This window comes from Sebastes umbrosus, chromosome 24 (genome assembly GCF_015220745.1).
Source record: "Sebastes umbrosus isolate fSebUmb1 chromosome 24, fSebUmb1.pri, whole genome shotgun sequence".
Classification (NCBI taxonomy): domain Eukaryota; kingdom Metazoa; phylum Chordata; class Actinopteri; order Perciformes; family Sebastidae; genus Sebastes; species Sebastes umbrosus.
The window spans coordinates 8,079,004-8,093,688 of NC_051292.1; the positions used below are offsets into that span (position 1 = coordinate 8,079,004).

Consider the following 14,685-nt stretch of genomic DNA (forward strand, 5'->3'; position numbering starts at 1 on the left):
TCAGCGGAGAAAGCGAGACATTTACTGAAGGGATGAGTCGTCAGGTTGTGACATAGGATCAGTTTGGGAGGGGGGGGAAGTGGAAAATGCTGAATGCGATCATTTTCACCCCAGAAAACTGTAATTTCTCATGTCAGCATTCACGCGGAGATCTTATCTTATTGCCTCGATAAGCTCACCTTTATGAGACACAAAATAGTGCTCCCCCTGGAGCGGTTTAACGACTGGCAGAGGATTGACATATTCAGGGTGATTAATGGATACTTACATGCATGCAAACAGCCAGTAAATTCAAAACTGTGCAGCAGTAATTAGGGCAGTTTGTTGGCATAATGAGTGGAAAGAGACAGGAGACAAATGAATCAGATATCGCAGTGCTCGATACTTGTAATGATGATAATGAGAGGAAGCAGAGTTAGTCATCGCTCTGACCTAACACCTTTCCCTTTGCTCCCTCTGTCTCGGCTCCAACATTTTTTATTTATCCCATCATCTCCCTCTTCCCATCTCCGCTATTACCTCTGTTCATTTCTTTTTTTCCCCCTCCACCTGCCGTGCGTTTAACCTGTTCGCAGCTGAGCTCGCGTCGTCCTTCCGCTCCCCGGTGACTAATCAGTGCGTGGGCGAACGCCTGCTGCTCCAAAATCTGGAGTAGAATCAGTTCCAAACAGACGCTACCTGCGGCGTGACCACAGGTGCTCTTAAGTACATCACATCGGGACAAGCCCAAGTGAAGTTGTAGCACATAATGTATGCCGCAACCCACATTCAGGCCCTGTTGTCGCGGGTAAAGCTGGAGGTTTTGGGGTCCAAAGAGGATTAGAGCAGGAGTATTATACTATGGCATAGAAAGGACTGCTCACTTGCTCCGCTTGTCCAAACGGTGAAGCCGTGTCTTGTTCGCGCCATACTGCGGCGTTGACAGGCCCCACTGTTCAGCCCCAACCGGGCTGCTTCGCCCCGGCCTCTCCGGGCCACGGGGGGGGACGGACTCTCGGAGTTGTCAGGTCCGCGGTCACGTCAGGGGCTCAGCGGAAAGTGAAGTTACTGGATTACGGGCTGAATGGCTGCGAGAATGTTTAGCTCAGATTGGAGCCGACAGAATTTGGTGAGCCAGGTACAGACTGGCATTTAATCTGGGATTTTTAAAGGCAAGGTTGGTTGGAGACGATGAGGATGAATCGGAATAGCTTAAATGCCAAGTACAATGCATGCACAGGAATTTGCCTTGGTGACATTGCAGCAGAGGCATTTTGAAAACTAGGAAAGGAAGGGCTAGCAGCACAGAGAAATCTCCTTCATGTATTATGGGCTGTTACTAAAGATTATTTTCCTTATTGATTAAAGGGGAACTCCACCGATTGTACACAACACGGTCCAGGCGTTGGAGTACTACTGTTTATTATGGCTGGGACAATAGAAAAAGATATAAAACTGCAAAAGCAGCTCTTGAATTCTGCCACCATCTTATACCAATACTAATTCCAGCAAATGTTTTTTGTTATAAAAGGCTGTTATGTCAATTATAATGAAAGACTCTAAGAGAGCAGCACAATAATTAGAATGTGATGTTAATGCGTCTCAATTAACAGCACTGATTTTGCCCAATTTTACCAAGCTGCAGCACCTTTAGCTCTGAGCGTAGCAGCAGTAGTCTGCTGAGTGTGCATTATGGTCTGTTGGGTATGTGGATGCAGCATCCTTCTGGAGGCAAACACAGGGATAGTAAATAAGTAAAAAGTAGCTTGTAAAATGTTAAAAATCAGCTGTGGCAACCAGCACGTAGAAGCGAAAATAGACGTAATACAATGATGTGTACTTATCTGAGCCAACATTTTGGCTACAACTGGAGTAATGCAATTTGGACAGGAACACGAGGAAGTAGCTGCAGACGCCGAAGGATGTAAAAGCACTGCGCCCACTTTGATTCCTTAATATTTTGCACTCTATTTCGTGAGAGGAGATGACACTGACTGCAGCTAGAAACAGACCAATGAACGCTGGAATGGAAGGGGGGTGGGGGTGTATTTGGTCTCTAATACAGCTAGCCATGTACTCTATTAGATGAAAAAATCAATGCGTGCCTCTCTTAGTACCTTGGTTTGAGTTCTGAGCAGAGGTAGAAGCGTCGTGAGATACAATAGGACAGTGTTCAGCCGACCTTCTGCTTTGGCAAAAAGGAGAAATTAGTGGATGTTTTAGAAAACAAAAGGTGCAGCCTTGAGATGGTAACTCAGAGTGACAGCCTATGATTAACACGAAGCGTTCTCCTTGACCGGCAGAGACAATAAGTCTAGAGCGCGCAAAAAAAAATGTTGCTGCAGAGTATGGATGAACTGTTTTTGTTTTTTTTCATGGATAGAAGCTTTAAAAAGTGTGATAGGTCTTGTTTTTATTATCTCCAGTAGCTGGGACACCACATCTGAGGATATTGCTCTGTCTCTAGACCACTGTATACTGTGCATATCTTAGGCCTGGTATGTTTCTATCCACATCAGCTTATAATAGTTGCAGCAACAGAACAAGGTGCAGTTAGTAGATCGCAGTATTACAAGCAATCACTGGTGAAAAATACAGGTTTCACACCAATTGTGCACTCACAGCATTCCTCTGAGAAACACCAGTAGGGCTGCAGATATTGATTATTTTAGTAATCGAGCATTATACCGGTTATTCCATCAATTAATCGGATAACAAATACTTTTGCTTTATTATGAGGGCTGCAACTACCGATTATTTTCATTGACGATTGATCTCTTGATTATTTTCTTGATTAATCGATCAGTCGTTTGGGCTATAAAATGTCAGAATACGGTGAAAAATGACGATCAATGTTTCCCAAAGCTCAAGATGACGTCCTCAACTGTCTTGTTTTGTCACAGAAACCAGAACATTTCACATTTATGAAGCTGGAATCAGAGAATTGTGACTTTTTTTCTTAAAAAATTACTCAAACCGATTTAATCAATTATCAAAACAGTTTACCATTAATTTAATACTTGACAACTGATCGATTAATCGTTGCAGTTCTATGTATTATTAAAGAGCAATTGTTAATATACAAAGAAGAGAATAAGACGGTTATCTTAAAATGAACAACTAATGGTTTCCTTACAAAAAAAAAACATTAAATTGCATACAATACAATTATCTGTTAAAGCTAAGCCCATATTACATTCTAGGTTTTAAATCTAATATTTTCTGAAATGCAATCAAATACATTTTATATAGCAATTATTTAAAATCTAATTTTAGGAAAACTGTCATAGTATAAAGACACACCACCATACGCATACAATCTGAGTAAGAAAAGTCAATATCAGAACAGTGGGATCTGCAGAGGGCGCATCTCTTTGCGAATTAAATAAAGTATTGACTGAGTTCCTCTTTGAATGGAAACTATTAATTAAAAATGTATACGTTGTTTTTGAGAATTGATACAGCATCGCAAAACATTTGCAAGGACATCACGGCACCTGTTGGTGGTCACAGAACATGTGAAACCCCGTCATAAACTGTGGAGCTTGTCAAGCTAGTATGAAGCCCATCAAGCCTGCAGTTCATTTATTCACCGAGGAAAAGATGTTGTTATCAGCAGAGACTAAATTCTGCCTGAAGCCAAACTTTTGCTGGCTCATAAATAATCTGAGATTATGCCCCCCCCTGTGGTGTAATGGTAAACACCACGTCGGTCACTCTGTCATCTGTGTTTGCATCACATATTCGGGAAAGTTAAGGTATACAGGGGTAGGGGGGGTGAATATTTGGTATAAATGCATCGTGGTCAATAACGGAGGTCTCTAAGCTTTGAGGGTAGTGTAAGCCCCAGGATTAGCATAACTGTACCAGACCCAGACAGACCCAGACTGAGTGGTGGTGTTTTTGAGGGGGGAGTGGGCAGTCCCGAGGCAACAGATGGGACAGATTAAAGCCCACACGGCCCCCCCACACATCTTTAAACTCAACCGGGAGACTTGGAAAATTGGGGGTGTCAGCAAATAGCCCCTGAAGCCCATCCATCCTACCTCAGCAACAAGCTCGCACCCAAACAGCAGCAGCAGGTACGATTAGGGCCGATACATGCGTCTGACGGCCGTGTCAGTAAACACCAGAGAGAAGGATAGTTTACAATATATATACACAGAATTAGCACAGTACAAAGGCTCTACATGGCAGCATAATGCCAGTTATCCCCATCAACACACTTAGTTTAGTTTAGATTAGGGCTGTCGATTAAAATGTTTATTCACGATAATCGCACGATTGTCCATAGTTAATCGCAAATTAATCACACATTTTTTATCTGTTCAAAATGTACCTTAAAGGGAGATTTGTCAAGTATTTAATACTCTTATCAACATGGGAGTGGGCAAATATGCTGCTTTATGCAAATGCATGTATAGATTTATTATTGGAAATCAATTAACAACACAAAACAATGACAAATATTGTCCAGAAACCATTTAGTATAAAAAATATGCTCAAATCATAACATGGCAAACTGCAGCCCTACAGGCAACAACAGCTGTCAGTGTGTCAGTGTGCTGACTTGACTATGACTTGCCCCAAACTGCATGTGATTATCTTAAAGTGGGCATGTCTGTAAAGGGGAGACTCGTGGGCACCCAGAGAACCCATTTTCATTCACATATCTGGAGGTCATAGAATAAGGGACCCCTTTAAATATGTCCATGACAGTTTTTCCTCGACAAAATTCAGCGCAAGTTTTGGGCGTTATTTAGCGACAAGCTAGTATGACATGGGTTGCATAAAAAAAGAAAACAATGTGTTTTACACTATGACAGTTTCCCTAAAATTAGTACAGCTGTCCAAAATACCATATTTTGAGCTTATCAATACTCTGGTCTTTAATAATTTAGCCCCGGTGCCCGTCCCTAATGGCAGTATATCGCAATGTATTGAATCATAACCCCTGTATTTGTGATACGTATCGCCAGATTCTTGCCAATACCCAGCCCTAATGTCTGCAGAGGAGATGCACTGGTGCAGTGAGCACATTTCAGCCTCAAGTCAAGTTCCTTTCTCTCATCTCGGATGTGAAGTCAGAACTAGTAGCGAAGAGGAAACAGCCAACACATCAGCGCACTCTGTGACTTTTAATCAAGTCTCAGACTGCCGTGTCTCGCATCTCTCCAGCGGGCCTTGGCAGTAGGGCCAGATTAGATCGCTGTTGTTTTTTAGCGGCGAGGCTGAGGGGAAGGGGGTAGTCCGTGGGGTGGGAGGGAGCACCGAAGGCCAATTGGGGGAGGAGGCTTAGGGGGGGGGGGAGATTAGCAAATAACTGGGCCATGGGTAAACACTCAGCGGTGCCCGCCATCATCCAATGAACAGGCTCTGAGCAGAAAAACTACTCCGAAGCCTTTTGATATGACTACCCTCTCTCTCTCTCTCTCTCTTTTTCTCTCTCCCTCCCTCTCTCCCTCTCTTTCTCATCTGCCTCGCTCCACTGGCCTCGCCTGCATACTCTGACCCACAATCCAACACTGCAGTGTGGAAGCCAAGATCACACAGCAAAGCTTCACAGAGCAGACCCGGGTACAGGGCCTGCCACGGCCAATCACAGATAGAACACAGAGATTGGCATCCAACCAAAGCGAGACAGAATTCAGTCAGAGAACCAACCACAGTGAAGCAGAGTGGCGGACAAACCAATGAAATCTGACTACGGGAGTGCTCCCATGGCTCCGACTGCAAATGAGCAAAGCCTGGTTGTGTGCTTAGGTCTGAGCTCCATCCCGTGCTGCTACACTGTCTTGCTTCTCTGTTAACTTTTGTTGTTTGTTTTGAGCAACTAAATCCAATAGATATATTTCAGTGGGTGAATAACCCCTTTTTGTTAGTATCAGGAGGAAATCTGTGCACGTGCAGCCGCACAATGAATCGATTATTATCATCAGGGTACGTTAAATCCACTATTGGGCTGCCAAAATTAAACGCAAATTAATTTTAACTACGGGTACCCACGAGTTTGCCATGTTATGATTTGAGCATATTTATTATGCTACATGCAGTACCTGTGAGGGTTTCTGGACAATATTTGTCATTGTTTTGTGTTGTTAATTGAGTTCTAATAATAAATATATACATACATTTGCATAAAGCAGCATATTTGTCCACTCCCATGTTGATAAGAGGATTAAATACTTGACAAATCTCCCTTTAAGGTACATTTTGAACAGATAAATGTGAGATTAATTTGCGATTACATTTTTTAATCGATTGACAGCCCTAATCTACTACATACATAGTCGTGTTTATATGCTTTCTTGCTTTGTATTAATGCAATAACAATGTATTGATATCAGCCTTTTCTGCTCATGGCAATAAAGTGCAAAAATCAATCACGCTTGTGAATGAATACCCCCAAAATCAATTTCTAGATTGAACTCGGGCCATGAGCCTTTTTATCTGCTCTTTCAGCTTCTCCATGCCCAGGAGCTCTCGTAGGCCGAGCATCATTACGGGGTTTTTCATTTCATAGCCTTGAATTGTAGTAAAAATATTAATAATTCATGTCGGCGTGCAGTATCTGCCCAGCTTTGGGAGAGAGACAGGAGATACTCTGCTCTATGGATTTCTGTTCTGCTCTCCAAGGTCAGTCTGTTTGTCTAACTGTCTATGGGTGTTGTCACCGGCTCTCCACTTCCTCCCATTGTTCCTTTATGTTTCTTTTCTTTTTACTAGAGTTCCTCCTCTATGACTCCTGTCCTCACCTCCACAGCCCTCCTTTTTCTCCTGGATTTCTGTGTCTGGGTAATTAGAAAGGAAGTGTACTTGAGGCAGAAAAGATCATTGTTGAGGTTGTCATTATGTTTAGCCTTGTGCTTTTTTTTTCAAATTGCTTGATAACAGTCATAAAAAGGAACAAAAGATTGAGTCTTAGAGTCTCTGAAGATAGTTCACATAGCGAACACCTACAATAGGGGTGGGGGAAAATCATTCAGTATAGTATGGCGATGTTTTGCGTGGCAGTATTGTCTAGATCTTTTATTATATAAACTATTAACTTCTTAACAATCCAAAGGTGGGCCTGGCCGCTATTCTGTCTGTCAGAGGTTGTAGGGAGTTCAGTCTTAAAGCTAGAGTGAAGATACTGGTACCACATGAAACTAGAAAACCTAAAGAATCAAGAGTACCAACCATGTCATGGTAGCTTGTCATGAAGATGGCTAAATAACGCTACAAAGTTACGCAAAATTTTGGCAAGGAAAAACTGGCATGGCTATTGTCAAGGGGGTCCCTTGACCTCTGACCTCAAGATATGTGAATGAAAACTGAGATGAACAGAGTGAAAACTGTATCTTATTAGGTTAAACAGATGTTGACAAACTGCATGATTATTTGATTGATGATTATGATTATGTCTCCCCTGTAATGTTCTGGTGTAATGGTAGCGCTGATGTTCAATTTTGGGGGAAAGCATGGTTCACTGAGATCCGTCATTTTTCACATCTCCAAGCTAGAGTTTGGACTGAAATGGAAGCACAGCTTTAGGAGACGACTGCTTTTCTGTGTTCATCTGTTGAGTATTTATTTCCTATATTTCATACTTGTTGTAGGATTAGTATTTTTTTTTTTTAAACGTTATAATTTCTGTAAATTCTAACGTTATAATTTGCTCTTTGCTCCTATCCTCTTTGGCGTTATTTAGTCTCCTCCGCGAGAAGCTAGTACGATATGGATTCTTTAGGTTTGCTACCCTCATATGGTGTGAATATCTTCCCTCAACCTCCAAGAGATCGATTGCGTTAAAGAAATTAGTGGCGTTAAAACAAATTTGCGTCAATGCGTTATCATCACGTTAACTTTGACAGCCCTACATTATATGTATTATAATTATTTAGTGCATGCAGAGCTTGTTAATGTGCTATAAAGTGATATTCTGCCCTGTTGGAAATCTAACTGCTAACCATGGCAGTTGTTGCAATTCAGTTTCCTCATCAAACGAAAATTCCTCCACATACTTAACCCTTAGTTTGAACTCCTTTCCCGCTCTGCCCGTGTACACGGCGTGCTTCCCCGCTGTAGGCAAAGCGAGTCCCACAGAGCGGAACAGAACAGTAGGCAGTAAAGGCCCACAGGTTGAGGGCAGCCGAGGCCCACAGTAGGCCAGAGCTGATCTTTATCTGAGGATGGGAGCAGAGGAGGAGAGCTGGCGCCGTGCCCAGCAGAGCTACCACTCCATCGCGCCACCCTCTGCCCACACAGGCTAGCTTGACCTTGGGCAGGGCACAGTCACCCTCCTCCCTCCACCCTCCACCATTTCAAAACAGACCTCCCCCTCACCCCCCTTCCCGGATGGAGGAAAGGGAGGAGCTGGGAGTAAGGGAAACAAACTGGCACATCATGTTTCTCTTATCGGAAATTACTCCTAAATGCAGGCTATGTACACAAACACACACTCTGACACTGGCTCAGACGTTCACCGCAAATCAACAGGCAAACTGTCCATTTCACAGCTTGTCACATTCTGGTTTTTCTTTTCACTCGCACACATCTGACATTCATCCATATTTTCTGTAAACTAAAACCTTGGCCATTTTCTTTTTCTTTGCACAGTGTTTTTATGGTCATCTTTTGTTTATATTTTTAATAAGGGGTTGTTTCGGAGCCATAACGCCCACTTTTTTTTCTCCTTCTGCGCCTCTGCAAGTGTTTGCATTATGTTCTTCAGGCTGGAGTTTAAATTGGTATGTCTATTGATCTTTGCCAGCAAAGACTGCTGCCTCTCACAAGCCAGACAGCTATTTCTCAGCTGTGGATTCTTCTTGTATAGCCAGACGGACGCAGTACGAGTAGCAATTTGTCTCTCTAGCTGGTTGAGCAGACAAGTGTATGTATATATATGTGTGTGTGTGTGTAGTATATACTGTATACATGTGTATAAACAGTATATGTATGTATATATGTTAATGTTTGTGTATATGTGTATGTATATGTATGTATATACTGTATGTGTGTGTGTATATGTATATATGGGATGATATGACACAACTTATATATATGTGTATACAGTATATGTATGTCATAATTCCATAATTTCTTTCTCTCAGCTGTGGTTCCGGTCCCAAACAAACTGAAAATGTGAATCAGCATGTGTATGCGTCACTGTGCATGCATAACTGTCGGAAAGCACCAATACAGAGGAATCAATAGTCATGGAGGCATGGGATTTCAAGGAATCGGACAACAACGAACTGATTCTCTATTCCCATCTCTAGCGGTTTCATCTCCATCAGACAGTTTTCCTCTTAAAAGTGCGTCAGTGGAATGAGAAAATACTCGATCAATAGATGTGATGACATGTCATAAATGAATGAAGCTGTTGAGCTGCCTCTCTCCTCACCACAATTGCTCATTAACACAAACTGCCTCCATCTTGTTATCATGTTATGCGCTCGCCTCTTGTCATCCAACTGTTTGATTCACTCCGTTGCAACCGCAAAGCTCCGCTCTGCATTGCTGGAAATTTCCTGTCGACTTAGAAACTCCTCCTGTCTGTTCGCAGCGGCGCAGGGCGAGGAGAGGGAGTGTGCCTTCACCGACCAGCAGCAGCAGTGGGAGGTGGAGCGGGTGAACGGGGGCGAAGGCCGGGTCTCCCCAGAGAACACCACCATCCGATGTGCCAAGGGCAGCCACTGCTTCGGGCTGTGGGAGAAAAGTCCTCCAGGCGAAGTGCGACTGGTCAAACAAGGTACGGCTTGAGAGACGCTGTCTACTTGTATAAATGTCGACAAATATCATCTTAAAGGGCGGGTCCATTATTATTATGTTTTTTTTTTTATATCATTCTGTAGCTTCCCAGTGGTGTTCCTTATGTATTAGGAATCACTCAATCCAATCTGTCACCTCTTCCTCTCTGTCAGGTTGCTGGACTCACCTGGGTGACCAACAGGGTTGCCGTGACGACCGCTGCGTGGTGACCAACCTCCCTCCGCAGATCCAGAACGGGACGTACCACTTCTGCTGCTGCGGCAGCGACATGTGCAACGTCAACTTCACGGAGGACTTCCCGCCGCCCAGCCCCACCACGGCACAACCCCTCTGTAAGGACGCATTACGCACAATCACTGCTAGGCTCTGTACATGTAGTCATATAGTAGATTACATCCAATTCCTTGTTTTTTGTAGTGGGTTTTATTTAATTTCTTGCCAAAGGATTTCTTTCCAGACATGACGCATCTTCCTTTTACATGACCGGTGGTCAGCTAACCGATAAAAGCAAGTCAGCCAGATAGATTCAAAGCCAGATCTCAGCCTGCGCTAATACTTTTATGGGTTTATTATTGAGTTATATTAGTGCAGAGCCCTTTCAAAACGTGCCTGTTCGGAACGGGCTGATTGCTTGGCCTGCGGCGACGCTGCTTTCAGCTTTCCGGAGATGCAACTTCACACTCGATGCTGCGCCTCCCTGAGCAATACACCTGCCAGTTACGTCTCCCAGCAGTGCTAACGTATACGCAAATATTTTATGGCCTCAATGGAGTCAAAGCCTATAGCAATGTGTAGGATAAGCCCCAGAGTTTACAGGGTGAGTCGGTGAATAAATGCTACAACTCCTCCGAGCCAACTTCCTGTATCCTTCCTGCAACACCGGCTCAGACTCTCTTAAGGTGGACTGTTAAGGTAGACCAGCTATTCCCCTTTAAGTGACGGGCCGCTCCTCTGAGTTTTGCTCAGCTTTTTATTTCATTTTTAAATATTTCTTTTAACCGATAGTATTAATCATGTTGGTTATCAGTTAAATGGAAAACGTATTAGCCTAGCTCCTCTGCCACGGTTGCAATCATCTCTTACACAATTGTGTGCATCAGGGGAGGGGGGTGAATGAAAGAGAAATGACTAACAAGGAGAAGAATGGGAGAAACAAAAGCAGGCCCACACAGTCCTGAAACACAAAGCTATTAACAGAAAAGAATGGAAGCATGTTTGATATCAACAGAGCTGTCGTACCCACACCTCCTGCTTCATCATTCGGCCCCATGATCGCCATCCATTATGAACCTTGAATCGCAGAGATGAATTAGTTTGTGTTCACGGACAGATAAGATGGTAGCATTTTCAGAGGCGGTATAGGTTCTATCCACTAAAGTGTCGTGAGTGGTTGATGTTCTGTTTCTTTTAATCACCAAGTTCTTGGTAAGGTGTCAAACAGACGTATTGTTAATTCTTCCTTCCTCACAAGGTTTAGCTGTGAATGAAAGCAATGTGTGTGGCAGGATGAGGGGGTGGAAGAAGGGGGTGACGGCGGCGGCGGCTCATCATCTCTCCTACCCACACATAAACACATACACACACACTCTCTACCATCCATGTCGTCTCTCCGCATTCCACGGATTACAAGGCGTCTGCTCCGTCTGCGGGCGTGCCGGTGACTGTTCCGCTGAGCAGACGTGTGACCAGCCAGAGGCGGAGGCTTTGGAGAAAGTTGAGGAAACGTTTGGCGTTAGAAGGACCTTTGATTGATCAGTGAAGTTTGGCCTGTGTTCTAACTTTAAATCCCGTTTAAGTGTTGTTGCGAGGCTGATTCCTGACATGCCAGGGCAGATTCACGCCACTATCATTAGAAGGAGGAAATGTTGAGTCAGCTGGCTGTTTGACTGATCTCGAGCCAAAAAAGATGGATGACGACATTCAGGGCTGGGTGGCGGGAGAACTACTCAGATCTTTTTACTTATGTAAAAGTAGCAAGTAAGCAAGTATTCACGGCAAAAAATGCTTAAAATACCAAAAGTAAAAGTACTGATCTATTAGTGTAAGCATCACTTTTATGTTTCAGCTGGTAAAATCGATAGTATCGCGTTATTTTGCGTGGCAATATTGTATCAATACACAGACATCAAGTATCAATATTTTATTATATAAACTATTAACCTCTTAACAAGCCGACAATGCCTGACAATTATTGAATATATTTCATATTTCAGGACGTCTCTGACTTCATACTTGCTGAAAATAAAACATTTTAGTGTATTAATTTATATATTTTTCAAATGAAAAGTACCAAAAACGTTTTATCACGTTAACGTTGACAGCCTGACTTTGAAATTTTGCTTTGCACCTTTAACATGGTGGAGATTTTAAACAGATTCTTGATGTGTTTGTGTCGGGGTGTGCCTCTGTTTGTCAGATGGCTTCCTGTAGCAACCCTCTTGTCGGCGATGAACTCACCGACCTCGGCGTTTGAGGGGACCCGTGTCAAACCCCCCACGTGTTTGTGTGCATGCACGCTCATGCTAGCATGTCAGTCAAAGCCACCCTTAGGCTCTCGAAGGCATCTATTATTGATAAGGCTGCTGTCTCCCAGCAGCACCAGTGCTGGCTAGTGTAATGGATGCAAGAGAGTGTGTTTTCTAGTGGACTAGTGGTATATAAGAGCAGGGCAGCGTTGGTATATTTCAGTTGTGAACTGATGCAGTTCATTAATCACAAATACCTGACAGCTGAAACTGCGACCACCTCAGCTTCTACCTGCTACTGTAACCAAAATCCATCTGACCAGCTCTCTCTCTGTTTTTACATATTTTCTCTCTCTCTCTCTCTCTCTCTCTCTCTCTCTCTCTCTCTCTCTCTCTCTCTCTCTCTCTCTCTCTCTCTCTCTCCATTCACTTCCCACACATCCTCTGTTCCTCTCTCTCTCCCTGCGCTGCTTTCCAGTCTGTTGACCGTGCTTCATGGTTGTTTGGCTTAATTGATGTTTTTTTTTTCCCTTTTCCTTCATGCGCTTCACGGCACGCACGATCGTCCGCAAACACACACACACACACACACACACACACACACTCACACTCTCACACTCGCATACCAGAGATATTTAAATGTTTACGTGTGCCTGTGTTGTATATTTGGGCAGGAAAACAACAAAAAAAAATCCAACATATTGTATGCCCACTTGCCAGTCTATTCAAAATCCTGCAGTCGCACCAAAGACCGGTTTTGACTGCAGTGTTTTTACCTGGTGTTAGAAACACCTTTCAGTATTATCCATCGCTGACCTCTTGATTATTTGCACTGTACAAAACAGGAGCAGATAATGTAGAGGTTAAACACAAGGAAAGAATCCTACAGTAACAACATACGTATGTGCCAAAAAGCCAAGAGGCTTGTGGCACACCGTGAGAATTAAAGGCGCCTTTGTTGAGTTTCCTAAACAACCAAAAGTTCTGTTTACATTCAGCGTTACTCACACACACACTGTGTGCATCCTTGAGGTCTAACAAATGTGTTGAATGCATTTCTTTACTAACTAGAATTTCACTCGCAGAGCGCAGAACTCCGCCAACGCGCGACTTTAAAAACAGATCACAGCTCACAGCTGGCGGTTACATGAGGTGGTCGGCTTATTATTAACACGGTGTGTTTCCTTGTCTATATGAATATTTAAATCAACACAAGGCTTTCAGATCGGATGTACCGGATTGCATCGATTGTACAGGTGTACCTAATAATCTGGATATCAGCTGTGGTACATGGCCGTCCTCTGACTTCCTGCCCACAAATCAAAGGCCATGGCCATGGCTTCAGCTGTTTGCTCTTCCCACATAAAGGTCTCACACTTTGATTTGTACTTTTGTTTTTGATGTGTGTGTCCCCCCCCCTCCTTGTAGACCCTCGCACGCTGCACCACGAAGAGACAATAATCATCGCCCTGGCAACAGTCTCCGTGCTGGCCGTGGTTGCCGTAGCAGCCTTCTTTGGTTACCGCATGATGCACGGTGAGTTACCATGGCGCCACGCTGCGTGGAGGAGCGGAGGAACATTCATTATTCAAGGCCGTTTAAATGTTTTGGGTTTTTTTCTGGTAGAATTTTAATTAGTTTCATAAATGGAGCCGGAGCTGATCTCTTCTTTAGATGCATCTCCATGCTTTGACATTTCCTGAACTGTGTGTGTTTACAGGAAATGGGAAGCAAGGCCTTCATAACCTGAATATGATGGAGGCCGCTGGCTCTGAGAGCTCTCTGGACCTAGACAATCTCAAACTGCTGGAGGTCAGTGCCCACAGCTTCAGCATCCCCTCCACACAAGGAGGGAGGGAGGGAGGGAAACAAGAGTTCCACAAAGAAAGGAGAAACCAAAGATATAGAGGCAAAAATACACCCAAAATACATCCAGGTTTACGGTTACATTTGTCGTTTCAATGTGACCTTTATCATCCGATCGGGGCAGGGCGCATTAAGTGACGGGTCAGGGCTTACGAAAATAGGATTTTGCTTACACTGACACAGGATCCTGAAAACATGATATGGAAGAGGGAGAGCTCATATTGTGATAGGAAGTCAATGAAGTCTGGATGAGGATTCAGTCACGATGACAATATAAGCAGGGCGAGGGGATTAGAATGATTTAAGTAAAACCCAGCCACAGGAGACAGCAGGACGGCAGCTGTGACTTTTAAAATTGAACTTTTCTGAAAACCTCACTCATCTGTCATGTACAAGCTCATAATATAATGATTTCCCCACTTGAAAGACACATTCCCAAAGCAATACAAGACGATACACCTATCTCCCGATTCGATACTGTCAGGATACTTGGGTGCGGATTCAATATGTATTGCGAATATTAGGTATCACGATTCGATATTACGATTTATTCAGTGGGAAAAAGTTAAATCATACACTTCTAGGGACTTATATCTAAATTAATACAGTAAGAATGTTT

The 14,685-nt window shown here is 43.4% G+C and overlaps 1 protein-coding gene across 1 annotated transcript in view; it reads left to right on the forward strand.

The window, feature by feature from the left end:
- Window positions 1–14,685, forward strand: part of LOC119483992 (bone morphogenetic protein receptor type-2-like) — a 31,493-nt gene that overhangs the window by 4,466 nt on the left and 12,342 nt on the right. Inside the window, exons 2-5 of the mRNA XM_037762542.1 lie at window positions 9,530–9,715; window positions 9,888–10,067; window positions 13,629–13,736; window positions 13,921–14,012. Coding sequence (XP_037618470.1) covers window positions 9,530–9,715; window positions 9,888–10,067; window positions 13,629–13,736; window positions 13,921–14,012 — 566 coding nt within the window. The remainder of the gene's footprint in view (window positions 1–9,529; window positions 9,716–9,887; window positions 10,068–13,628; window positions 13,737–13,920; window positions 14,013–14,685) is intronic.